The sequence below is a fragment of the Schistocerca serialis genome, chromosome 3 (genome assembly GCF_023864345.2).
Source record: "Schistocerca serialis cubense isolate TAMUIC-IGC-003099 chromosome 3, iqSchSeri2.2, whole genome shotgun sequence".
NCBI classification, from domain to species: domain Eukaryota; kingdom Metazoa; phylum Arthropoda; class Insecta; order Orthoptera; family Acrididae; genus Schistocerca; species Schistocerca serialis.
The window spans coordinates 863,722,312-863,750,156 of record NC_064640.1 but is presented as its reverse complement, the minus strand read 5'-3'; the positions used below and the strand labels follow the sequence as shown (position 1 = coordinate 863,750,156).

Below are 27,845 nucleotides of genomic sequence, written 5' to 3'. Positions count from 1 at the left end.
TAATGTCAGTAGAGTTAAGAAACAGCTGAAATTGCTAAAACTCAGCAAACCTCCAGGATCTGAAGGAGTCTTTATCAGATTCTATTCCAGATTTGAAGCCGAGTTATACCCTCTTTTTAACTAGATATGTTGTTGATCCCTCACACAAAATCTGTTCCCAGTAATTGGAAGAATGCACAGATCACACCTGGCTACTGGAAGGGTAGCAGAAGTGATCCAAAAAATTACTATCCAATATCCTTGACACCTCTTTGTTGTAGAATCTTAGAACTTATTCTGAGGTCAAACTTAGTGAGGTATCTCAAAAAGAATTACCTTCTCCATACCAACCAGTATGGATTCTGAAATCATTGATCATGTAAAACCCAACTCTCACTTTTCTCGAATGACATACTGAAAGCTATGGATTGAGGCTGTCTGGTTGATGTAGTATTTCCTGATTTGTCAAAAGCATTTGACTTAGTAACAACCTATGCTTGTTATCAAAAGCACAGGCGTAAGGGATGTCAAGCAAAATTTGTGACTGGATTCAGGATTTCTTAATAGGGAAGATGCAGCATGTTATCTTGGCTGGAGAGTCATCGATAGATGGAGAAGTAACTTCGTGCGTGCTGCAGGAAAGCGTGTTGTGACCCTTGCTGTTCAGTTTGTACATTAATGGCCTTGTAGACAATATTAATAATAAACTCAGACTTTTTGTGAATGATAGATTTATCTTTAATGAAGTACTGTCTGATAAAAGCTGCACAAATATTCAGTTACAACTTGATAAGGTTTCAAAGTGGTACAAATATTGGCCACTTACTTTAAATGTTTAAAAAGGTAAAATTGTGCATTTCACAAAACAATACAAAATGTAGTCACTATGTCTACAATATCAACCAGTCATAGTTTCATGGGCCAACTCTACGACTGCCTGGGTGTAACATTTTGCAAGGATATGAAATGGAACAGTTACACAGGCTCAGTTGTAGGTAAAGCAGGTGGCAGACTTTGGTTTATCGGTAAAATACAAGGCAAATGCAATCAGGTTACAAAGAAGATTTGCTTTCAAGTCACTCATACAATATGTCCTAGAATATTGTTCAATTGTATGACATCCTTACCAAATTGGACTGATTGAGGATATTCCACATATACAGAGAAGGGCAGCACAAATGGTCACATGTGTGTTTGACGTGTGGGAGAGCGTCACAGAGATGCTGAAGAAGCTGAACTGGGAGATTCTCGAAGATAGATGAAAAAATGCTTTGAAAGCTTACTTACAAAGTTTCAATAAGAATATACTGTACTGCAAACCTCTATGTATCACTTCCATAGGAATTGTAAGTACAAGATTAAATTAATTATAGCATGCAGTGAGGCCTTTAACCAATCACTCTTCTAATTTTCTGTTGTGAATGGAATGGGAAGAAGCCCTAGTAACTGGTGCAATGGGAAATGTCCTCTGTCATGCTCTTCACAGTGGTTTTCAGAGTTGGATATAGATGTAGATATAGTCAGGAGATGCAACTCTGTGTTAGCTGCACCATGATAGCTGTTGTATGGCTTGTTGCCATGTGAGTTGCTCATTTTGTTGCTGCAGCTCTTGAGCCTGTTGCTGCAGTTGTTGTTCACATTATTTCAACAATTCTGGGTCCATGGTGGCACTGAGTGCTGCAGACGGTGTGCAAGGTTCAAGTCTAGTTGACAGACAAAGTAAAATCCTCATAGTCACTGAAATACTTGTCACAAACTGAAACACAGTTACAGTACAGTAAGTGAAATGGTTTGTAACTTGTCTGCACCAAGTCTGCTAGAACCCAAAACAGGACTAAATATTTTAACCAGAAAGTCCAGGAATCCAAAATGAAACCATTGTACACGGTTACAATGTCTTACAAAGTAGCAACCTGCTAAGGTTGGCCACAGGCCAGCAGCAGGTTTTCTCATTCAGTCAGACATTGTCACAAGCTACTTCAAAGTGAAGCTCTATGGCCGATGCTGGTCCCTAAATAATCATCAAGTACCTTGTTTGGGTGCATTTGAGCATGTTACAAACACCTTCTAGTATGGGCTGCAATGTCTTTTCAGTACCTCTTGCTGCTGGCTGTAGTATCTTGAGAGCACCTCCTAGTTCTGCTCATGGTGTGTTTCAGCAATTGCGTGGTCTCCACATCAACATCCAAGTTGGAGTCTGAGTCATCGTTAGGCTGGGATACAAGACTGACAATGGTGAAAGAGAACAGAGAGTCTGAAACGCAATGCTAGCACATACCCTACTATTCTCAAACAGCAGAAAAAGCTGTGCTGACTTAGCAACCCCACCAAGTGGAGAGATCATTATTGGCTGTCACATGCCCTCTTTTCATGAGAAACTGCGTAGAAGTTTGATATTTAACATGGAAAATTGACATTAAATTCAGTGATCAGAAGCTTTATGCGCCCTCCCTCACCCCTCCACTCTGTGAGACAAATACTAGTGATGAACATTTTCTCTGCCAGAGGATTCAAACTGGTTACCTCTGAGTTGAGTTGCATCACTCTGTTGTGCAGTAGGAATCTCATCTACAGAGGTGGGGTCTCGATAACAAATGGAAGCATTGTAGTGACTCATACACAAATATGATGAATATGCCCAGGCAGTATGGTGCTATTACTAATATTTTACAGTTTTATTTGGGAAATATTGTAACTTGAATTCCTCAATGAGTTCAGTTACTCTAATTTAAATATTTGATTGCATCATGTCAAGTATGTTGAAAGGGTTCTCTAATAAAGATAAAGCTGAAATTATTCTCAATAATCTTGACAGAATGATTTTAACTAATGAACCTAACATCACTATTAAAGAGAAACAACATGAATAAAAAGACTGAATTAAAGAAAGCATTTTGTATGAAATTGCAACTTATAATTTTGCTACTCACTGTACTAATATTGAATACAAAATTTCTGCACATATTTCACAACTCATTTCTCTCTAAAGCTTTTGTTGCATTTAGCATGAATGATCACTTTCAATTATTTACCTCTGAGAATAAAGAGTGTCCCTGAAATATAAAATGATTTGACTTCAGTTACTACATTCCCATACACTTTTGTTGAACTCTTGAATTATGGTGGAATGTAGTCTACTTTCAGTCACATATGTAACTGGGTTACATACATTTTATAGTATAAAAGTACATCCATTTTGTAATGACATTTGGATAATACAGCCATTGCAAGCTCATCTGAGTTTCTGTATTTCTACACTGCATAATAACTTGATGAAATAGATATAAATACATGAAAATTTTAATTATATCTTGTCAGTATTATGCCCTTTGGACAAATACCAGTACATTTTGTTGTGGCTGTAAGAACATTTTATACTGACTATCTTAAGAGAATTCGAGTACAGTGTCCACCATTCAGAATAAGAAAATTTTAAATATGTCATTTCTTAAGAAACAAGTATCTGATAAAACTTCAGTAATTATTTCTCTTGGAATGAATATTTATTTAGTTTGAAAGAAGAATAGCTTGAAAACTGCTGGATAGTAGTAACTTCCCTCTGTCACTGTAAGGAAAGTTACAAGTATAGTGCTAATATCTTGTATATCACAGCAGTATCATTTTATCCCTTGTCTCTGAAGAGCAAAACATTCACACAGTGCAAAAATTAAATAATATATTACTCTTTAATCAAGTGTGTACCATCCTTCATGAATCAGTCTCTGTACATAATTTAAGAATTGAGAACACTATCGTTTTACAGCAGTGAATAAATTAGTTATTTTATTTATCTATTTATTTGTATCATTAAAGCACAAATTTTGGCTCTCTTCAGCACATAAAGTTCTGTTAAATGCTGCATGAATTAGATGAGAACAACATGCAAGTGCCTAACACTTCAAATGGTTGTGATGGATGTTTGCAATTCTTAATTGTGATAGGTTGCATTGCCTAGGTGGGAAGGTGAACATTGTGTCTGTTTCTGCTAATTGATGGTTCTGCATTCGTCTACCAGTGACTTATTTACTGCACAGTAGGAGTTTAAAGCACAGGTTGACATATCTTCTGAACCCTGTTATCTGTGTTGCTTCATTGCATTTGTTGTTGTAGATTAGATGTTATGAGGATTTTCTAGTGTGACAGAAGTAGACTAAACAACTTAGATCAGTTTTGTTGTTGTTATTGCTCTTATTGTTGTTGATGTCGCAATTGTGCAAATTTATTGTGTGCTCTTTTAACATAAATTTATTTTCATTTTTTGATGATTTAATTTATGTTTTGCGTAAATGTAATTGAAACCTAGTTGCAAAAGTTATTTAAAATGCTTATTTCTGTATCAGAGACATCTTGTCAGCTACTGAACTGTTTTGTTAATTTTTGAGATATTCATGTGAGAAATCACTGCCAAAATTGCAGTGCTTCACACCTGAATGAAGACTGATAAAGGCACTGTACTCGCTGGAAAAGTTGTGCATTCTGTGGCTGAGTGGATAGACTGTTCAATGTTTTTTTTTCAGTACTGATATTCCCTGTTTTCTTAAAAGTTGGAAATAAAGAAGAAGAAAAGTGGACGTGACGAAATGGTGTAGTAGATCACAGATAGAGATGGCCATGATATTCAAGAAGAAAAGGATAATGCACTTCACTTGCTATGTATTTTATTCTCTCCCTCTAGTGCAGAATAATCCCTCATTTTCAGTTAATTTCTTTACTTTGTACACATTATTAATATCATTATTAGTTACTTTATTCCTATCTTCTCCTTTTGATTGTGAGAAAGGGAACTTAGGTGTTAGACCTTGGGAACAAGCTTTTTCTTTTAAACTTTATTCGTGTTGATGAAACTTACTTTATTTTATTTTGTTCCTAGCGAGTATGGCATTCTTATCCCTTTTCATTCAGACTTATGGCTTTAATTCCCTTTGATTTTTTTACTGCTAATTCATGTGTCTGTAGTGCAAATAATTACATGTAAATAATATCTCTCAGGACACAAGGGGTAATAAAAATTATACTTTTCAGTTCCTCCACGCTGGATACAAGAACCTGTGGATCGCAATGTTACCAGAGATGAAACAGTTATGTTTGACTGTCAAGCTGAAGGCTTTCCAGTACCCACTGTAGTATGGAGGAAGGCCATTGGTGAGAAAACATGAAGAACTCTTTGCTTTGCAGTAAATGTTTTGTATTTTGTGTACCTAATTACAAATGTTTTTCCCATATCTCTTAAAATTAACTTATACAAAATTTCATGAGAGAAGATATCCATGAAGAAAAAAATCCCCCTGTTAATAGCAGGAACAGGACCTACTAAAGCTAGGCCAACAGGTTTTCAGACAGTGAAAAAGTTCTTAGAACTATAAGAATAGTACTTACATTGAGAGTTATGGGATAATAGGGAATAAGGAAAGGCAAAGAATAATGTATCATTTCCTGCTTCACAATTACTTGTTTATACCACATTTTTAGCTGCCTAATTTATCTACTCAACAAAGAAACAGTTCTTAAAATTCCAAAAATTTTAGACTCAACACTTTGCACTGCGTTACCAATGACAGTAACTGTAAGATAGACATCTTCTTATGTCCCACATAATGTTGGCATGCATTTTGTCTTATCGTATATTATAATGAAAAGCATTCATAAATGTTTCTTGTAATGAAGCATAATTTCCAGCACGCAGTATAATGTATGCTTCAGTCAGTCATAAACAGGATTTGTTAAACAGAAGATATCTTCATTGGTCTCATTTATCATCATAATGGCATGGTGAACAATACAGTTACTAATTTTTCCTAGCAGGACACAGGAAACTGCTTGAAATAGTAATTAAGTGTAATACTGTGCCCATTTGAAAACATGGTGATGGGTGCTGATCATTCGTTTCAAATGGGCACTGAATTTTGAATTCAGTAAGCTGAAAAAGTTTTACAAATCAAGATTTAATGGAGTTGGTAATGTGGATGGTAATCCTCACTCTCACCTTGCATGATCCAGGCTTGGTGGTGGTGGGGGGGGGGGGATGAGGGAGGCAGAGGAATGTGTTTCTACTTTTTCCTGTCCTGTCTTCAGTTAATGACAAGTCTGCTTTCTCCAAGTGAAATACTATCATCCGCAACTATAGACAATAGACCTAATGTTTACTCAAGGATGTATACACAGTTGTAACAGTTCTCAGCTTTGTTGCTGATAAAGAGAATGGATATGATACTAAAAATTTAGTTTTGGTAAGAAAAATATGTTGTATGAGAAAAATTCAGAAAGTAACTTCCCCTCAATATATTCAGATAATGCTAACCAACTCCTCCCTTTGGATGCATATCCATTACTGTATGTCTGCATCCACATGACTCATTTTCACACTGCCCACCCATAATTCACCCATTTAGGATCAAAGGAACGTAACTACAAAAACAGTGTTTTGAGATAATTCCATTTAAAGGTTTTGTCCAAAAAACTGAGTACTTTCTAATAGTTTTTCACAAGCCTTTCTGTGGTGAATAAAAAGTTTACTTCATTGACTGTTGTTTTCTACTAGGTGTTACATATTTTTGTTACTCGATGGACACTAATGAAATATTTAATAAAATTATGCACGCAGTTACGTTTGTCTGATCCTGAACGTAATGGCTGCTGCTGTATAACATATGAACGTCAAACAAATAATGTGCAGCTTTAAGCAATATTATCATATTAAAGATTACTGCAGTTGTGTTAATAATGTCTTTATAAATACAGATTACACGGAACAAGCTATGGGAATGTGTGTCAGTGCTTTCAATGAGTACTATAAGCAAGAGAATTATTTTTCAGGAAGTTTATTATCAGTCTATGATGGAGAATACATAAAATCCATTATTATTTTCATTGCATTATTTGTCTGCAGTATCATTGAACATACAATAAATAATTTACAGGTAACAGAAATAACATAACAAACATAAGAAAAATCATTTTAACGAAACACAGTGCCTCCACACACCTGTTTTTCTGTTCCTGGATTACTGTTTCAAAAATGGTACAACACAGGCATTTAAATGAGCCAAAATTAGTGGCTTACATGAAATAGCTAAGATGATGAACTAGCAACAATGATAAAGGAGACAAAACCAGAAAATAAACATGAAGCCTATTCCTGTGATTCTTCCACGTTTTCCTCATTTTCTAAATCGTTAGCAGTACTGAGTCATTGATATGATGTGTGATACCTAAGAGGTATAATACCCTTATTACATATATCTATAAGATCTCTTTTCTTTTCTTTAATTTTGCAGAGAGGACTCTCATATGCTGGGCAAAGAGTATTGTCTTCAGGTCCTGAATTCGAAGATTTTCGTAGGCCAGGTCTTTCCTTGGTGTGCAAAACTTCACAATCATCATAGGAATACTTGAAAAACATCATGTCAGACTGATCTTTCCTGTATTGCATCCAGACAATCTTAAGCCATTTCACAGATTCTTCATTCTCAGCAGTTTTCCTATTCTGAATTATTTTCTTCTGAAGCTGATTGAAATCTAAAATTTGAGCGTTATCCATTTCTGTCACTCTTGTACTTGTAGGAACTCATTCTTACAATTGTATACCAGCCAATGGGATCAAAAACATCCACATGTTTACTTTATCTTTCGATGCTCGCATGCACTGAGTCTACTTCCATTTGTGAATGTCCAGGCTCAAAAAAGCATTGCTCGATAGTTGGAATGTCCAGTGCATTCACTGAATGCAAATACATAGTGCTCATGCTGACATTCCTGTTCTGGCCCCCACATGTATCAGAAAACAAGGTTATCGGTTTTGTTTGTGCTTGATTTTTCAAAAAGTCCCACAGACATGAAGCCATCTCTATGGACCCCCATTTTGCTGTTGTCTCATCCTACATGTAGCAATCATTTTTGTTTTCTCCTACACTAAGAACTGTGAGATTGTACACAGAGAGCCTTCTTTTATAGAATACTGCCTTTTCATTCACTTTAGGGCAGTAAAGCACAGCTTGTAAGTCAAATTCAGCTAGCAAATATTCGCCCTTTCTTACACATTCTTTCTTAATGTTCTTAAATTCCCTTGCCATTTCTTTCCTTTTCAGATGCTCTTCCTGTTCCCTTTTAAAATCTTTGTCTTCCTTTTCCTCTGCCGAAAGATGTGAAAACTTTAAACATTTATCACAGATATCTTTTCGTGGCCTGTGGAATTTCAGATTAAATTCCTTTGTGAATATCTCCCTGTAGTGGCCTCTGGAATTTCAGATTAAATTCCTTTGTGAATATCTCCTTATACAGCCATAATTTCTTGACTATCTTACCTTCCTCATATATAACTCATACATTATCTTAATACTCATATCAGCAGGTAAATAATCTGCTGTACACTCTTTCCTCTTGTAATGAGAAGAAAGGGTAAGAAAACTCTTAATGTGTTTCCTTATAGCCTCTTTACTTTCTTCGGATCTCTTTATACTTAGCTCATGATGTCCTCTTCACTCTTTCTCAATTACATGATGTTCATCTCTTTTTTTAACAGTATTTCCTACAAAGGTTTCAGAAATGTCAAATGTCTTGAGAAAAAACTGCATACACACTTAAATCTTATCAGATCCCTTTACTACATAGAATTTCTTGGTCCTCTTCCTTCATGAGTTATCCGATTTTGTCCTCACACTTCGTTTCTCTTCTTCTTCCACTAACTTATTTAGGTGCTGCCTTTGTAACTCAATTAACCCAAGATCCCAGTAGGCTCTACGGATATTTTGTCCATCTTGCTCAGTAAACTTAACTGGTGCACTGTCATGGACATTTAGAGCAATCTTTTGGCTTCACGTTTCTTGCAGGAACTTTGGAATTCTTCATAGAAATATATGCCCTACCATGCTGTCGATTGTCTTTTCTTTTATTTCTTTTCCATTCCTCTTTAATCACTACCTTTTTTCATTTTCTTGTTTTGTTACTATTCTCAGTACCAGCATTGTCACCTGCAATTTCCCCTTCCTGATGGAGATGATTTACTTGTGCACTAGTTGCATTGTCAACAGTTTTTGTGACATTCTTTACATGGGACGTTCCATGTTCAATACTGCTATCTGTAACAATAACGTGACAAGTATTCAGAGGCAGAGAAAAGAAAATTAACTGGAACTGCTATAGTGTCTAGTAATTGTTTGGCTACTCACCAGAATCTGTAGTGTTGTCCAGTTCATAGGAAGGATCATCATCTGTATCTGAACCAATGAATGTCCTCACCATCTCCACATCACGTTCTTCCTCAGCCATGAATATAAACAATAATAATAATAATAATAATAATAATAATGACAATGGCAGTAATAGCAATAATAATAATGGCAACAGCGGTAATAACAATAATAGTAATTTTAGTACTTACTACTGAAGTATGTACACTAAGAAACAGATTCTAATACATTCCATTAAACTCTGTTCCTTCTCCAGGCACATTTGGGCCATCCATCTTGCTCTGGACTCCATAGTGCTCCTACATGCTTGTAAACCCATTCACAACTGAGACAATATTTATCTTCCTTATCAGTAGCATTTCATTGTTGTCACAGAGCGATGGCGACAATGCTCCTAAAGAGAAGTAGTGGGAAAAGCAACTTCTAACAGTTCTGTTAGGATCACAGAAATGTAAGAGCTGTTCCGTTTCACAAATTAACACTGCATCCAGTGGTCTAAAAACAGATCAGTTCTTCCATCTGTCTGATTCTTACCATTTTTCGTAAAATGTAGATACGTTGACGACTAAAATGGGAACCACATAAGATAGAGTTACACTTGTTTGATTGTAACTTAGGTCTCAATTTCGTGTACCTTGTGGTACTAACAACTCAAAAATGGCAAAAATGTAGTTACGTCTGTCTGATCCTAAATGGGCAAATTATATTAGCATCCTGTCTCTTTGTTTTAGGACTTCTTTAATTTATCAATGAGTTAAATTCATTGTTACTCAATTCCACAATCAGTTTGTACACTTGTATAATGTTAAGATTTGAAGGTTTACCATTTAGTCTTATAAACATTATTTTGTCAGACCATGGGATCAAATACATTACGCAGCTGCTCTGTTATGATGTTTCCTACTTCTTTCCTGTGGTTTCAGTCATGATTTCTGTTGTGACAGTGCCACGACATTTAACAGTGCCGCCACGACAGTATGCGCAAACAGCGATAGAGGTGCTCCGCAACTCGGCTGAGCGCGGGAGCGCCACCTAGCTTCGAACGGCGCCGGCCGCATGGCATGGCCCGGCAGTCGAATAAGAGATACTGAGTTGTTATCATGTAACGAGCTATTGTTTCTAAGTGAGTGTGTTTGAATATCCACGCAATTATTGGTGATTAAAGGTTATAACACTTTTTGGCGACGAGGATGGGATATTTTCACTGCGTTGTGGATTTGTGTGTTCTTGATGGGGCAGACATGGAACAGCTTATGCAAGCGCTCATTGAACAACAAACACAGCTGACGGCTGCAATTCAGGCACAACAAACACAGCTGTCGGCTGCTATTCAGGCGTTGTCAGCGTCGCTTACTCATCGTCTGTCTTCCTCTTCTCTGCCTCCATTCCCTCCTTACGACGAGGCCGCTGAAGATTGGGAGGATTATGAGAAGCGTTTGCGGCAACACTTGGCTTTTGGTGTTGTCGACGCTCCTATGTGTAAGTCGTTATTTCTATCTTGGATTTCCCCACGGATCTATCAGCTGCTATCTCAGTTAGCCCCTCTGCAGGAACCTGCCTCTCTGTCCTTCCAAGAAATGTGTGACTTATTGTCTAACTATTACAGAAAAAACACCCACGTCATTGCCGCCCACGTGGCGTTCTACCGGTGTCGTAAACAGCCCCATCAATCTTACCGGGCTTGGGCGGCGGAACTACACGGTCTGAGTAGGAAATGTCAGTTTGTCACGGACACTCATTATGAGTCTTATGCTGATTCAGTGGTTAGGGATGCTATTCTACGGCTTGCTCCTGATAAAGAAGTTTGGCAACGTGCCCTACAACTGCCAAACCCGTCGTTGTCGGAAGTTCTAAGCATTGCTCAATCCTTTGAAGTGTCTCACGCTGCTGGCGCGCAAATAGACGCGTGGTGTGATGTAGGCGCTGTACAGTCAACTTTCGACATGGACAATGTGCCTGTTTCACAGGAGAACGAAGATGTGGCAGCAGTTCACTCGTGTAAACAACGTCGCGTTGGGCCACAACGCTCGCAGAGAAAACAGCAACCACAGAAGCAGATTCGTTTCGCACTTCCTTCTTGTCCATGTTGCCATGTTGTTTCGTACAACATGACAGGGCCGTGTGTCCAAAACATTGGGCCACGTGTAATTCATCTAGGAAAAAAGGCCACATTGCTTCTGTGTGTCAGTCCTCTAAAGTTCCTGTCGACGAGGACGAGGCATCGGACATGGATGTTAACTGTGTGCTTTCTCAAACAAATAAGTTGTTTGTTACTGTTCGTGTTCTGGATAAAGACATTCGCATGCAAGTGGACACTGGCTCTGCAGTAACTCTCATTAATTCTCGCACGTATTTGGAGTTGGGCTCCCTTCCCTTGTCTCCAGTTACGCGAAATCTGAGAACTTATTATAAACAGAACATTCCTGTCATTGGCCAGTTTGATGCTTCCACTGCCTACAAGTCTGTTGTTAGGCCCCTCACGTTTTATGTGGTGGATCATGCAGGCACTGAAAACCTGTTCGGTTATGATGCTTTCCAGTTGTTCGGGTTCTCCATTGATGATGATGTGAACCTCATATCTGAGGATACTCCGTATCAACAGCTGGATTGATTGTGTTCTGAATTTTCGTCCGTGTTCTCTGCTGGTCTGGGTCGTGCCAAGGATTTTGAAGCCCACATTACTCTTAAACCTACAGCTCGCCCTAAGTTTTTCCGGGCACACCCTATTCCAGTGGCGTTGCGTGCACCTGTCAAGGCTGAGATAGACAGGTTAACAGCTTCAGGGATTCTCCTTCCTGTTACCTCCAGCGAATGAGCATCGCCGATCATGTTGGTTTCTAAACCAAATGGGAGTCTGCGATTGTGTGGTGATTTTAAAGCCACTGTCAACGCTCAGAGCCTCATTGACACTTATCCTCTTCCCCGATCCTGAGGAGTTATTTACCAAGCTCGCTGGGGGCCAGTTCTTTTCCAAACTTGACTTATCAGAGGCGTACCATCAGTTGCCATTGGATGCTTCTTCCAAGGAATTTCTCGTCATCAACACTCCTTGTGGGTTGTATCAGTACCAGCGGTTACCATTTGGCGTCGCTAGCGCGCCGGCCATTTTTCAGCGGTTTTTGGAACAGCTCACGGCTTCCGTTCCCGGCTGCTTAAACTATCTGGATGACATTGTTGTCACAGAGGCCTCCACTGAGGAGCACCTTCGCAATTTGCGTTCACTGTTTCGGGTTTTGCATTCGGCTGGGTTGAGGTGCAATCTGGACAAGTCACAGTTCTTCCAACCCTCCATTGTGCATCTTGGTTTCCACTTGTCCTGTGAGGGTATACGTCCTCTACGTCAGCACGTTGCGGCCATTAACACTCTACCCCGGCCGTCTAAGGTCAAAGAACTTCAGGCGTTTCTAGGCAAGATTGCTTATTATCACAAATTCATTCCATCCCGGCGGCGGTAGCTCATCCTCTGCATCAGCTGTTACGCAAAAACGTTCCTTTCTGTTGGTCCGACAAGTGTGAGCAGGCTTTTGTCCGCCTGAAGGCTCATTTGCAGTCGGCGCCTTGTCTTGCAACATTCCGTCCGGGTCAGCACTTGGTTCTGGCGACTGATGCGTCACAGTATGCCCTAGGGCAGGCTGTTCCAACCGAGCTCCAGGGAGCCAGAGCGCTCCGGAGCGCTCACTGCGGCAGCTCGGAGCCCGCGTGGAGGGGGAAAGCGAACTCACTGCCCCCTGGCCGCATGCAGCCGCAACTGACGCAATAATCCGTGTTCAATGACGGCTATGACTAGCCGCGGGAGCCCTGTACCTCTATTGGAGGATACCTCTCTATTCATTGAGAGGGATGGTCGTCCGCAGTGTATTGTATGTCATACAGTATTTAATTCTGTGAAGAGGTACAATATACAGCGACATTATACACGTCTTCACGCAGCGCACTACGATCAGGTAGAAACTGTTGAACGCAGAGAACTGGTAGCCAGGAGACGTAAGTTTAAAAATGGCTTCGTAATACGGAGGGTATCAAAACATGCAACATAGTTCGTGTTCTGTAATGCGTTTATAATTTTCGGGTGAATGAGAGCGGAGAAACACTACTGAATCTGCAATTCCAGCAAGCTACAGGGTCGCTCACATCATTGCGACGAGTGGCAAGCCGTTTTCGGTGGGACCACTCGTAAAATCGTGCATGGTACCTGTTGCAGAATATTTGTTTCCAAGGCAGGTGCAGGCAATTGAAGAGGTCTGCCTGTCGAAGCAAACAATGTCTCGTCGAATCTGGACATGGCTGCGGATTTAGAGACAGCTCAGGAATAAGGCAGAGAGGTTTGTTGCATTTTCTCTAGCGCTTGACGAAAGAACTGACATATCGGACTGTGCTCAGCTTGCAGTCTTTGTGCGTGCTGTCGACATGGAGCTGCAAGTAACTGAAGAACTCTTGGATGTGGTACCACTTGATTACACCGCAACAGGACGTGACATTTTTGAAGCTGTTTGTGAATCAGTGGACAATATAAATTTGCTGTGGGATAAGCTCCATTCTGTAAAGACAGAAATGATCGGGCGTAACCAAGGTTTTGCTTCTCGTTTGAAAAATAAACTTGGGGACGAATTCGGGAAAGACATTTTGACTCTTCATTGATTTATTCACCAAGAGGCACTGTGTGCTGAAATAGTAGAGCTAGGTGGCGTAATGAAAGATGTCGTGAAGTGTGTGAATTTTGTGCGGCGTCACGGTATGAATCATCGCCAATTCAAAGGATTCCTGAAAGATATGGAAGCGAAGTATGGCGATATACCTTACCACAGTACTGTTCGTTGGCTGAGTCTGGGAAAAGTTGTTGAAGTTTTCTTTGCCTTTCGTGAAGAAATATCCCTTTTCCTCGAAATGAAAGGGGAAGAAATGCATTGTCTGAAAGATATAAAATGGACATCAGACCTGGTGTTCCTAGCTGACATAACTATGCAACTGAATAATTTAAATCTGTCATTGCAGGGCAAAGGGCAGCTAATCGTTGACATGCACGACCAGATCAAAGCGTTCATGGAAAAGTTACATTTATTTGATAGGCAGATGAGTAATGGACATTTAACGTTCTTCAATCGTCTCGCTTCTTTAAAACTAACTGAAGGTAGTACTTTCGGCGATTATCAAGCAAAGTTAAAGCAGCTCACCACGTCGTTTGAAACACGCTTCCGAGACCTCACTAGTTTGGAAATGGAACTTCAGGTGTTCAGCACTCCTTTTTCAGTTTCCCCCCGATGACTTGTCATCGTCACTTCAATTGGAGATTATTGATTTGCAAAATTCAACTTTGTTGAAAGAGAGGTACTACAACTCGTTGGATTTGTCACGATGGTATCGTTCATTACAGCAAAAAACATTTCCAAAGCTTCACAGCAATGCCGCTTAGATCATGTGCATGTTTGGATCTACGTATTGTTGTGAGCAGCTTTTCTCAGCAATGAAAAGAGTAAAAAGTAAGGAACGATCGTTTGTTCAGAATGCAACAATGAAGGCCATCCTTCGCAATAACGCTGCGATTACTTTGACGCCTGATATTTCCGATCTTGTAATGAAAAGAAAATGTCAAGCTACAGAGGCCCAATAAATTTGGTATGCAAGTTCTTGCAAAACAGTTCTTTCTTATTTATTTCCTGAACATCGTATTTCCCGGTGTAGCATGTCACCAGACTTAGCAGCTAAGAGTATGAGGTTGTCTATCTTGTAAGACGCAGCCGACGAGTTGGAACAGCCTGCCCTAGGGGCTGTTCTCGCCCATCGGTATGAGAATGGGTCGGAACGACCCATCGCCTATGCTTCCAAGACCCTCAACGATGCGCAACGGCGTTACTCTCAAATTGAAAAGGAGGCGCTCGCTATCATTTATGCTCTAAAAAAGTTCAGCGTTTTTTTGTATGGTTCTAAGTTTCACCTCATCACCAACCACAAGCCGCTGGTCTCTCTGTTCAGCCCATCAGCGTTGCTTCCGGATAAGGTGGCTCACCGCCTGCAACGTTGGGCCTTATACTTGTCTCGTTTTCACTATGAGATTCACTATCGCCCCACGGCCCAGCACGCCAACGCTGACACATTGTCGCGATTGCCGATGGGCCCCGACCCGGTTTTCGATCGTGATGATCTACTCTGTTTCCACATTGATGAGGAAGAACGTCGTGCGGTCGAGGGTTTTCCACTTACAGGTTTGCAGGTCGCGTCGGCTACTGGGCGGGACCCGGTCCTGCATCAGGTGATCAGTTTTGTTCAACGGGGTTGGCCGGACAGGACCAAGGGCTGGGCATCGGATCCCCTTTGCAACTACCATGCCTTGCACCTTCGTCTATCTGTTCGTGATGGTGTTGTTCTTCTGGCCATGGATGGCGCATCTCCACAGGTCGTGGTGCCAGCCTCTCTTCGCAAAGATGTTCTCAAACTGTTGCATGAAGGCCATTGGGGTATTTCTCGGACTAAGTCCCTGGCCCACAGGCACATTTATTGGCCCGGTATTGATTCGGACATCGCCCACATGGTTGCTGCGTGTGGTCAGTGTGCTCAACAACTGGCTGTAACTCGTACAACTCCCTCTCCGTGGCCTGATCCAGCGCAGCCATGGGAACGGGTGCACGCTGACTTTGCCGGGCCCTTCCTCGGTACTTATTGGCTACTGTTGATTGACACCTTTTCGAAGTTTCCGTTTGTTGTTCGATGTCCGTCGCCCACCACTGCGGCGACGACGCTGGCTTTGTCCAAAATCTTTGCGCTAGAAGGTCTTCCATCCACGATCGTCACGGACAATGGCCCTCAGTTCTCTTCACAGGCCTTCCATGTATTTTGTACTGGACAAGGGATTCATCATGTTACAGCACCGCCCTTCCATCCGCAATCGAATGGGGAGGTTGAGCGCCTTGTCCGCACTTTCAAAAGCCAGATGAAAAAATTCCTTAGTGATTTTTCCACAGATGACGCTATGCTGCAATTTCCGAGTTCTTATCGCTTCATGCCTCTGGGTGATCGCAGCCCTGCTGAACTCTTGCATGGCCGCCAACCGCGCACTCTACTGCACCTGCTTCACTCTGTCAGGCCTTGTGCTGTGTCCCCTAGTGCGGAAAAATACTCAGTGGGCGCCGACGTGTAGGCACGAGGGTATGGATCTCGCCCTAAATGGATTCCAGGGGTAGTCAAGGCTCTTCGCGGCCGCCGGCATTGTGAAATACGTACGGACGATGGCATGGTTGTTCGCCATTACGACCAGATGCGCCCACGAGTGGTGGCCACGCCGGTGCCACCGCCCCTTCCTTCACCTCCACCAGCCCGAGAAGCCAGTCCTGTCGCTGCTGCCAATCTACCATACGTGTTGATGCAGCCGACATCGCTACAACTTCCAAGTACGCCCAGTCGCGACACCGCCTTCTCCGTGACCCATCTCGCTAGAGCACACCCCCAGGTCCACGACACCTGTGGATGCTCTGGAGTTTTCACCCATCATCTCATCCAGAAGGCATGTTCTATGCACGAGCTTCCGTCCTGGACATTTTCGACCATACTCTCGTGTCCCCCCCGCAGGATCTTCTCGGGGCCTCACAAGAGGCCATGGATGTCTCCGCACAGTCCATGTCTCCAAGGAAGTGAGTGTTTTTTTTTTTTTTTTTTTTTTTCAATGGGGGAAAAGTGTTGTGACAGTGCCACGACATTTAACAGTGCTGCCGTGACAGTACGCGCAAACGGCGATAGAGGCGCTCCGCAACTCGGCTGAGCACGGGAGCACCACCTAGCTATGAACGGCGCCGGCCGCATGGCACAGCACGGCAGTCGAATAAGAGATACTGAGTTGATATCATGTAACGAGCTATTGTTTCTAAGTGAGTGTGTTTGAATATCCACGCAATTGTTGGTGATTAAAGGTTATAACACTTTTCTAAATAGAATACAGTGCCACCTAATACATAACTTTCTCCAGAATCAGTCCACCATGTTTCTGCACACACATTGCACCCACATTAAGTCTTTTCATTTCTTGCATTTAATTTTGTAATTTCCCTGCTTGAAACAATCTTTGTACATTCCTAGTGCATATTCTTATTTTCTTTCATATATTCCTTCTTGGCACCGCTACATTTAAGGTAGTTCCTCTAGACATCTGGTCAGGCAACTAGAAATTCAAGACTTTTGTATCAAAGTGCTCCACGAATGCATATGGTTCTCTTGCAAAAAGTAGTGAAGATAATTTCCAATTGGCTTTGTTCAATCCTGTGTCATTGATTGCATGGCAAGTTCTTCCATTTTTGTAACCAATTTCTCCAACCAACAACAAGAGAGTGCCCTACTCAAATAGGAGTTTTGGGAGGATGTTTATCCCAGAATTCATTCAGTCCAGCTCTGTGTTGGCCACCTTGATGAGTTTTCTGTCCTTTACCACTTGGGGGTGCAGACAAGCATTTTCCCTTAATTGGGCTTAGTATGTTATGGCATTTCCTATATACGTATGAAAACTAAAACCTTAAGTGAGTGACAGGAGTGGCCAAGTAAGTAAGTGGATTTAGCTCAGCCTCCAATAGCAGTGTGTGGATGATGCTGCAGGCTTCTGGGGCCTGTCTCAAGGCCCAAGGACATACTTGAGGTGCAACAGGTACATGGACATGGGTGGTGCCTGCCTGTGGCTGGGATCACATCAGCTCCCAGGTCACAGTGCTGAAATCCCCCTGAAGCCTGAATGGGAGTGTGGGTCATGTATTATGTTGAAACCAAAATTGGTTCCTATGGTGGTTCATTCAAATTTGTCTGACCACAACAGTGATATACGTAGACCACATGTTCAATATCTTTGTCTAGTCTGGGCCAGTAAATGTAATGAGACGTCTCTCAGTGTAATCTGTGTAGCAACTGGAGGATGTGGGCTGGAGCATGCATGGAACAATGACCTGCCATTCTTCCTCCTCTGTAGCCAGTGGCAGAATGCCCTTGGTGGCATTCAATTGACGATTCAAGGAGAGGAATGTTTTAAATACCATTTCAGTCCCTTTAGGCAATTACTGAGGCTGCAGTGCTGTATGGCCACTAATACCCAGTGAAGTAGTGGTGCCCACACTTTGTCTGCAGCTACTTCACGAATGGTTGTGTGAAGTTCATCCAGTGCACTCTCCATGGTATCATCCAGGGCAAAACACAATGCTTTTTATGCATCAAAGTTGGCATCTTTCCTCGTGTGCAATCGAGATAGAGCATTGGTGTTCTTATTTTCAGCAGTGGTATGATAATGTGTTTCGTAATTACAGTTGCTTTTAAATAGTGCCTATCACTGCAGCTGTTACACTGTTTTATGCAGGAGCTTGAAATAGAGATGAAAAGTGAGATCAGCAGCTTAGTTTCGAATAGCAGATGTAATTTTCTGCTGTAGAGGAATACATGAAATTTGTATACTGTAGATTATTGCTAACCCTTTTTTTTAAATCTAAGATCAGACATTCTGTGCCATTGGAAAGCTTCTGGTACTTCACAGCATGTGAAGTATCTGTTTCTTTAACTGCATTTAACACTTAGAATGCCATTCCTGTAATATTACATCACTATGTTGAGACTCACCAATATGTACAGCTAGGTACATACATGGCTCGAAAGTTGCCAGACAGAGAACATATTTAAGACTTTCTCTTTAGTTCAAGAAAGCCTGTTGACAGGCTTTGTACCATTCAGATTTTTTGCTCTTTTGTAGAGTCTGTTCAAGGGATATGCAACTTGAGCTGCTTTAGCTACAAATTTTCCGTGGCAGTTTACTTTACCCAAAATAGATTGATGCTCTTTCTTAGTTTTTTGGAGACAGATAGTTTAATTATAGTTTCTATGCAATCCTAGATATATTTCAGATTGCTGTTATGGAAAATGTGTTCATAACACTGGCCCAAAAAGAGAGAGAGAGAGAGAGAGAGAGAGAGAGAGAGAGAGAGAGAGAGAGAGAGAGAGAGAAGCAATATGATCCGTTTTCCTGTAAATGGATGAACAGCATTTGAAAGGTTTGTGTCCCCATGTGCCCCCATTATGCTAATGTAATCCAGGTAGTTTTTTCAACTAACAATATCTTGTATGAACTGAGCTAAGTAATAAATTATTATAGTGGTATGTGTCAAAAGGTGTACTGAGCACAAAGATCTGTTGTGTTTGCTTGACTAACAGCAACTGTAAGAATGTGTCTGGAAGATCAATTTTAATAATATACAGGCTGCCAACCAATTTTACCAGTACTGTTTTCAGGCCTGAGATCGCATACAGATGCATCCTGTCTAAAAATCACCACATATTCAGACACTACCATTAATTTTTTTGACCACAACCATGATATTTGCCCACCAGCTCACTTACATATGAGTAATTTCATCTAATTAATTCAATATATCTGTTTCTTTAACTGCATTTAACACTTAGAATGCCATTCCTGTAATATTACATTGTCTTAAATGTTAAAAAGAATGCCATGCTCATAATATTAAGGATACAGTGTTTTAGTGATGACTGCCATGCCCATAATATTATGGGCAGGGCAGTCTTCACTAAAATGCTGAGCCCATAATATCACAGGTATGCCATTCTTCCCAACACTGAAGACAATGTAAATATTATGGGCATGGCACTGCAAGTGTTAGCTAAGTGCAAACAGAGTGTTTTAGTGACATGTGCCTGAAAATTTGTGGCAGAGCCAAGTGATGGTTCAAAAATTGCTTGTACTGTTTATGCAGTTTATCCAGGTCTTTAAATGTAATAGTAGAGGATATCTGGTTAATTTATTCATCTACTCTGAAACCAAGTACAGTGAAAGCAAATACTCTAAAACTGCTAATGCCTGCTGATGAGTTCACAACCTTAAACATTAGTGTATGCTCTACTGTAAGATACTTTAAATACACACTTAGGTAGCCCCTAGGTGTAATTTTATGGCCACCATAAGCTGCTATTTCCTTTTGTGGCCCCTGAAGTGGTGGTGACCTGTGTTTCTAGATTTATCATTGACACAATGGATCCAGTGTTGATTTCTTGATTGTTGATAATTAATGCTGCTATCAGCTGCTTTGGAGTTCTGTCAGAAGCTAGATGCTGGATTTCTTGAGAAAAAACGCTTGATGTCACAGTGGAAGCAGTGACATTGTACATATTTATCACAGAGCTTTGGCTTGAGTTACATAGATGTGACAAATTAGGGCATGTTGACAATGCTGTCGCAGATGTGCAACCTGTATGGACAGTAATGATTAGTTAAAAAAATCAGAGATTATAGAAAATCACAAGATATTTTGTCCATGAAAGGACATAAGTTCTTCATATAACTTCCTTTGACAGACTGAATCCATAAATCTTTGCCTCCCAGTGTAACAGAAAATGTTACATTTTATTTGCTCTGACTACTCAGATTTCTCAAACTAGGACAATATAATGGCTGCAACAATGTGACTGTTAGGGACTTTTGCTGCTGCTGCTGCTGCTGTAGTAGTCACATCAGCTGCTTTTGTTGCATTTGTTGTTGTTGCTGTAACATGAGCTACTGATTTCAAAGGTCCATGAAATCTGATCCATGACTAATGGGCACTCATTGTACTGATGAGTAGGTTCCTAGTTACCAGATTTTGTATTTTTATATCAGAGTACGATACCAAAGTCTGTTAAAATGGTTGATACAGCTGTTGTGACACAAAAAGCCTTTAATAGCAATATTCATCAAGAGCCATAAACACCCAGCTCCAAAACACTTTACCAGAGAAATCCATAGATGAACAGGGTCATTATACTGGAAATCATATGGCACGAGAGGAAAAGCTCCATAAGATAACAGAAATAGGGCTTGTTTTCCAACAGTCACAGGATTTATAGCTGGTGAATATCTACTGTGTCCACACCACCTGCTTTCAGTGCTGTTTCAGTGCTGAAAGGGTATACATCTTTCTGAGAGCAAGCTGGTCACTGACTCACTGTTGAGGTCAGTATATTGTGATACTAAAATGGTGTGTATTAATAACCTTGTAGACAAACCTTAAATTGTTTACAGATGAAATGGTTATCTACACTCCTGGAAATTGAAATAAGAACACCGTGAATTCATTGTCAAAGGAAGGGGAAACTTTATTGACACATTCCTGGGTTCAGATACATCACATGATCACACTGACAGAACCACAGGCACATAGACACAGGCAACAGAGCATGCACAATGTCGGCACTAGTACAGTGTATATCCACCTTTCGCAGCAATGCAGGCTGCTATTCTCCCATGGAGACGATCGTAGAGATGCTGGATGTAGTCCTGTGGAACGGCTTGCCATGCCATTTCCACCTGGCGCCTCAGTTGGACCAGCGTTCGTGTTGGACGTGCAGACCGCGTGAGACGACGCTTCATCCAGTCCCAAACATGCTCAATGGGGGACAGATCCGGAGATCTTGCTGGCCAGGGTAGTTGGCGTACACCTTCTAGAGCACGTTGGGTGGCACGGGATAAATGCGGACGTGCATTGTCCTGTTGGAACAGCAAGTTCCCTTGCCGGTCTAGGAATGGTAGAACGATGGGTTCGATGACGGTTTGGATGTACCGTGCACTATTCAGTGTCCCCTCGACGATCACCAGTGGTGTACGGCCAGTGTAGGAGATCGCTCCCCACACCATGATGCCGGGTGTTGGCCCTGTGTGCCTCGGTCGTATGCAGTCCTGATTGTGGCGCTCACCTGCACGGCGCCAAACACGCATACGACCATCATTGGCACCAAGGCAGAAGCGACTCTCATCGCTGAAGACGACACGTCTCCATTCGTCCCTCCATTCACGCCTGTCGCGACACCACTGGAGGCGGGCTGCTCGATGTTGGGGCGTGAGCGGAAGACGGCCTAACGGTGTGCAGGACCGTAGCCCAGCTTCATGGAGACGGTTGCGAATGGTCCTCGCCGATACCCCAGGAGCAACAGTGTCCCTAATTTGCAGGGAAGTGGCGGTGCGGTCCCCTACGGCACTGTGTAGGATCCTACGGTCTTGGCGTGCATCCGTGCATCGCTGCGGTCCGGTCCCAGGTCGACGGGTACGTGCACCTTCCGCCGACCACTGGCGACAACATCGATGTACTGTGGAGACCTCACGCCCCACGTGTTGAGCAATTCGGCGGTACGTCCACCCGGCCTCCCGCATGCCCACTATACGCCATCGCTCAAAGTCCGTCAACTGCACATACGGTTCACGTCCACGCTGTCGCGGCATGCTACCAGTGTTAAAGACTGCGATGGAGCTCCGTATGCCACGGCAAACTGGCTGACACTGACGGCGGCGGTGCAGAAATGCTGCGCAGCTAGCGCCATTCGACGGCCAACACCGCGGTTCCTGGTGTGTCCGCTGTGCCGTGCGTGTGATCATTGCTTGTACAGCCCTCTCGCAGTGTCCGGAGCAAGTATGGTGTGTCTGACACACCGGTGTCAATGTGTTCTTTTTTCCATTTCCAGGAGTGTATAATGAAGCACTATCTGGAAAAAAAAACTGCACAAATATCCAGTCAGATCTTGATAAGATTTCCAAGTGGAATAAAGGCCAAGAACTGACTTTAAATGTTGAAAAATGTAAAATTATACATTTCACAAAATGTAGAAACTTAGTATACTGTGATTGCAATGCCAGTAAGTCACGTGTAGACTTAGAAAACTCATACAATAGCTGTGTGTAACAGTTTATGGGGATATGAAATGGATTTATAGCATATGGTCAGCTGTAGGTAAATTATGTAACAGACTTTGGTTCATTGGTAGAATACTGGGAAAATGTAGTCTACATAGCATACGCATGATCCATCATAGATTGGTGCTCATATGTGTGGGGACCCATGCCAAATAGGACTGACAGGGGATATTGAGCATATGCAGAGAGGAGTTGCACAAGTGGTTACTGGTTTGTTTGACCCACAAGAGACTGTTCTGGTAGTAGTGAAAAACATCAACTGACAGACTTTAAGATAATGCCTATTACCCTATCTAAGCCTACTTATAATGTTTTAACAACCAGTACTGAATCAGGAATCTAGGAATATAGTAGAGTCTCCTCAGTGTTACTCTTGTAGGGACTGCTAAAACAAGATTAGACTAAATACAGCTTGCACAGTGCATTTAAACAGGCATTCTTCATGTACTTCATAAGCAAACAATAAACGAAGAAATCCTAATTTGTGATTGAGTGGGAAGGCCCCTTTCCAGTGCACCTCACATTAGTTTGATAAGTAAGGATGTAGATGTAGATTTCTCAAACCTGCCACGTTTTCAAATTCTCAGTGCAGAGTGTGGACAAGAGATTTCATGAGGTAAACCTATGCCAGAAGTCAATTTGTTACATCATTTATTTTGAACTGCTCTTCATAGTTTTAATTAATATTTCTGCATTTACTATTGAATTTTTGTCTGTTGACCCATAAACTGAACCAGCAGTATGCATTTCCTATGTGAAAAGATAGTTACCAAAATTTTCTTTGATGAAAATGTCTAGTGGCATTAAATAATTTTCCATGATGAACTGGTGCAGGCCCTCTCCATAGTATGCTGTTTCATCTCAACAGTCACATGTGGAATCCCTGTCTCCTTGCTGGTAACAATGAGATTGAGATAATGATAACACTGTCCTCTTTATTATTGTCTGAAGGAAATTTGGTTACCCCATAAGCATGATATTTGCAGTAGTTTAGTATTTCAGTTGCCACTTTGCACAAATCTGTTTGTGAAACTTGAGGATAACTCTATGATCTATTGTCTTTAAGTTTTAGGTTCACTTCTTGTACAAGCTGAACTGCAACTACAGGTGTTTTTCCACTTCTTGCTTAATATTATACATTTCAACGCAAAACATAACATCACTATGATCTTGCGTAGTAAGCTACCAGATGTGTGTTAATGCAAGATACATGTTGATACTATAATGCCACAAACCTTCTGTTTGTGCAGTTCACAAACAGAAGTTATTTTCAGAATTGCCCTCCTATGAGATTGTTTATATGAAAAATTGGTGAGCCTATTATAATTTCTGTATGAACCCTTTTTTTGAAAATTAGTTCATATTATTGTACCCATAAAAACTATTTCAGTACATGTGTTATAACTTTTTTTTGAGCTGTCACTCAAAAGATATTCTTAGTCTCTTCATGGTTATACTTTTGAAAGAAGAATGGAACAGGTCAACTATATTAGAATCAGTAGTTGTGTCTGCTTATAACAAAACTATTGAGGTTTAAATTAACTTGGCAGGGTATTTATTTGCAGTACATGGACAATTGTTTTTTTTTCTATATTTCATAATTTTTTTGTTTTACATCTTAATTTGACAGTTTCAGCCAAGACCAATTATTTGATTACAGTCCTCTTTTTCTGAAACAAAGTTCCATTGCTACACATTATGAACACATCTCCAATTTCAGTTTACACTGATTGTTTTCATTGTCTTGGGGCAAAACTAATTTGAATGTGTCAGTAACGTATTAATAAGGAGTTAATAGTTCTTATGTGGAATGTCTACCACCTAAATATTTTGTCACTACTGTTGATAGAGATTGTACTCAAAAATTTTCATTGAATTAGCTGTTGTTTATCTGGAATGTTATAATGTTCCTTATCTAGCTGTCAGTCTCTAGTCTTTATGTTTGACTGTAATCCTAAAAAATCAATTTTTAATGCTTCTTTGGTTATACAAAAACAATTTATGAGAATCCAAAACAGTTTCAATTTATAGCATAGTGCTCAGTAACACAACATTCCTGTACTGCCTCATTGGATTAGAAAATGAAAACTTATGATTATAAAGGAACTGAAAATTCCCAATGTTGAGGAGGGGGGCCCATATTGCTGGAACAACATTCATTCATCCAATATCTGCATTTCCTGTACTGCAGTCTGTGCTTGTCTTGTTTTGAAAGCATGTGTGTAGCTCATTCAACTGCCTGCATTATATGGAAAATGTTGAACACATGTAGTCAAATGTAAGTTAACCTCATTTTGGCACTTAATTCCAGTTTCAATTTCTGGTGTTCCACACACATATTACTCACACTGTTCTGCATTAGCATTGTGAATAACTTTTGTGAGAAGGTTGTCATGAAATATACCTGAATTATGAAACTAATTGACACTAAGCATATTTCTACAGTTTGTTTTCATCTGTGTGGTCCTGAAAAATTATTTGTTTATTATAGTTAATTTGCCCTTAATTATTACACCTTTGAAATAAATTAATATTTTATGTGACTGATATCTGAAAGGCATTAACTGTCTTCTCTCTTTTGGCAGTTGTATGTAAAAGGAAAGTTTTGTCGGCTGAGTTTTTTTTAAACATGGATTTATATGACTAACCAGTTGCTTAATATTTCATCTATGTACGAATGCGATTATTTGTTCTGGATGTAATGTATATCAAATAAGGAGCCAATTCAATTTAAATGCTGGGTGTTATGCACAATTCAATTAATTATTCTGAAAATAGTACAATAACTATGGCTGAACTGAATTGCATTGATGCTTATCAGAATGTTTATGCTTTGTTCCAATAGCTTTTTATTTTCTGTAGTTTTAACCAGACTAAATGTTAATTTACTTGAATTAACACAAAGAAACTAGTTTCTGTTAAAATCACAGCTGAATTCAGTGGAATAAAAAGAATGAGTTACCACATATTAGCTCATCTTATGTCAATATCCATTCAGAGATTGTAGTATAAAATTTAAAAAAATATTTGTGGTTATTAGTATATAATCCTGTTTCTTAAAAGTTAAATAACTTCAATAACTATAGTGCTTTGATCCAGGAAGACAGCCAACTGAGTATCAAGATCTTTCTGCACGAAATCATGGAGTTCAGATATTTTCAAATGGATCCCTCTTGATACAGCATGCACTATCAGAACATGCAGGACAGTATATGTGTGAAGCAACAAATGGCATAGGAGCTGGACTTAGTGCTGTTGTGGTGCTTACTGTTCATAGTGAGTATGAGACTGCTCAACAATCAGAGCTCATGTATCTGTCTCTGTTTATCATTACTGGTAATTCTGGAAACTATAATCCAAAAACGTAAATTTTTATATGTGATTTACCACTCACAAAATAGGCGTGACTAGCATACAAGGGCTTTTAAATGATAATAAATTGCTTAGCTGTCAAGTCTAGTCTTTTTTCAATTGAAGTCAACTACTGCATGCTTTACAATTGTGTGACCTAAGGAAACATAACTTAAGGATGTAAAACTTAACAAAAAGGAAGAACCAAATACTTTTTTCATATATTGGAGCTAATGAAAAATAAAATAAAGTAGAGGAACCAGATAGAAAGAACCATAGCTGCAGTATGAGCAAATATTGATACAAAATTATATAATGACAAATATGGGAAGCTCAAAAATTATTTATCAAAGTATATATAACTGTATTCTGCATCTCCTGAAGTTATATCCCACCAAAATCCAACACGGAAAGACATTTGTTTTCTCACAGATTGATTTTAGTGTCCCTCTCTTTAAGTTCACCTTATGTGAATGTGTAAAATTACACAAACTATAATTAAACAAATCATTTTCAAAACCAAAACTTCTCAAGCATCAACGATGGGCCATGAGTAATTTTAGTCTCCACCCAGGCATGACAACAGCACTTATCAGCAGTGTCAGCAAAAGGTATTGTCCAGGAGGAGGCAGAGGAAGGTGGGTCAGAATCCATCAGAATCCATGGGCTCCACATCAGTAGGTGTGGGAGCAAGCCTTGCTTGGGCTTGAGACCACAGGTGACAGGAGGGCATGAAGGAGCTGGTATGGGGAAGCACACTGCTGCAAGTGGAAGCCTGGAATAATGTTGTGACTGACCTTGCCCCCAGCTGACTAGAAGAACATGGTGGTGAGGACCAATGGGGCACAGGTATAACTGGTCAGCTGCTCCCAACTGACATTCACCGCAACACCTGGCAGTCACCCCTGCTGCCAGTTCAAAGATCAGGTCTAAAAGACAGTCCTAGGGGGAAAACGTGATGCATTACAGTGGTCTGGGTCACACGACTCAGGGTGCAACAAATCCAGGAAACTCCATGGCTGGTGTCCAGGCAAACATTCCGCCAGACTGCACCTGTTGACTGGCATTGCCCAGTACATAGCCAGAAAGCTCAACAATAGGAAGAGGTAGGCACAGACTTCTTCATTTGGGTCTTGAATGTGCTCGTGAAGCTCTCCACCTCCGAGCTTGGAAGTTAGGTGCAATGGGGCAGTAGCCAGATGCTGGATACCGTTGCAAATGTAAAAGCCTTCAAACTCCTTTGACACAAATTGCTGACAGTTATCAGACATGAGGCTTCTGGGAGATCCCTTGATGGCAAAAATTACTGACGATGTGTGAATAGTGGCAGTCAACAAAATGGAGCACAGCATTGTATGGGATATTTGATGAGGGTTTGACTACCAACAATGACAGGCTGCCTGAAACTGGACCTGCGAAACTGACGTGCACCCTGCCTCAAGGAAGTTCTGGGACTGGCCAAGGAGAAAACAGGAGCAAAAGTACAGCCTGGTTCTGTGCACAGGCACTGAAAGCCCACACCAGGCATCCAATGTTGCAACTGATCCTCAGCCAGTAGACGTGACATAGAACCAATGCCTACATACCACAGTGTGATCCATGCAGCAGCTGGAGTATGTGAGGATGCAGTGCCACCAGTCAGC

At 40.8% G+C, this 27,845-nt stretch overlaps 1 protein-coding gene across 1 annotated transcript in view; it reads left to right on the top strand.

The window, feature by feature from the left end:
- The window catches only part of LOC126471275 (Down syndrome cell adhesion molecule-like protein Dscam2), a 231,816-nt gene that overhangs the window by 49,147 nt on the left and 154,824 nt on the right, over nucleotides 1-27,845 (top strand). The window contains exons 6-7 of the mRNA XM_050099393.1: nucleotides 5,002-5,121; nucleotides 25,951-26,127. Coding sequence (XP_049955350.1) covers nucleotides 5,002-5,121; nucleotides 25,951-26,127 — 297 coding nt within the window. The remainder of the gene's footprint in view (nucleotides 1-5,001; nucleotides 5,122-25,950; nucleotides 26,128-27,845) is intronic.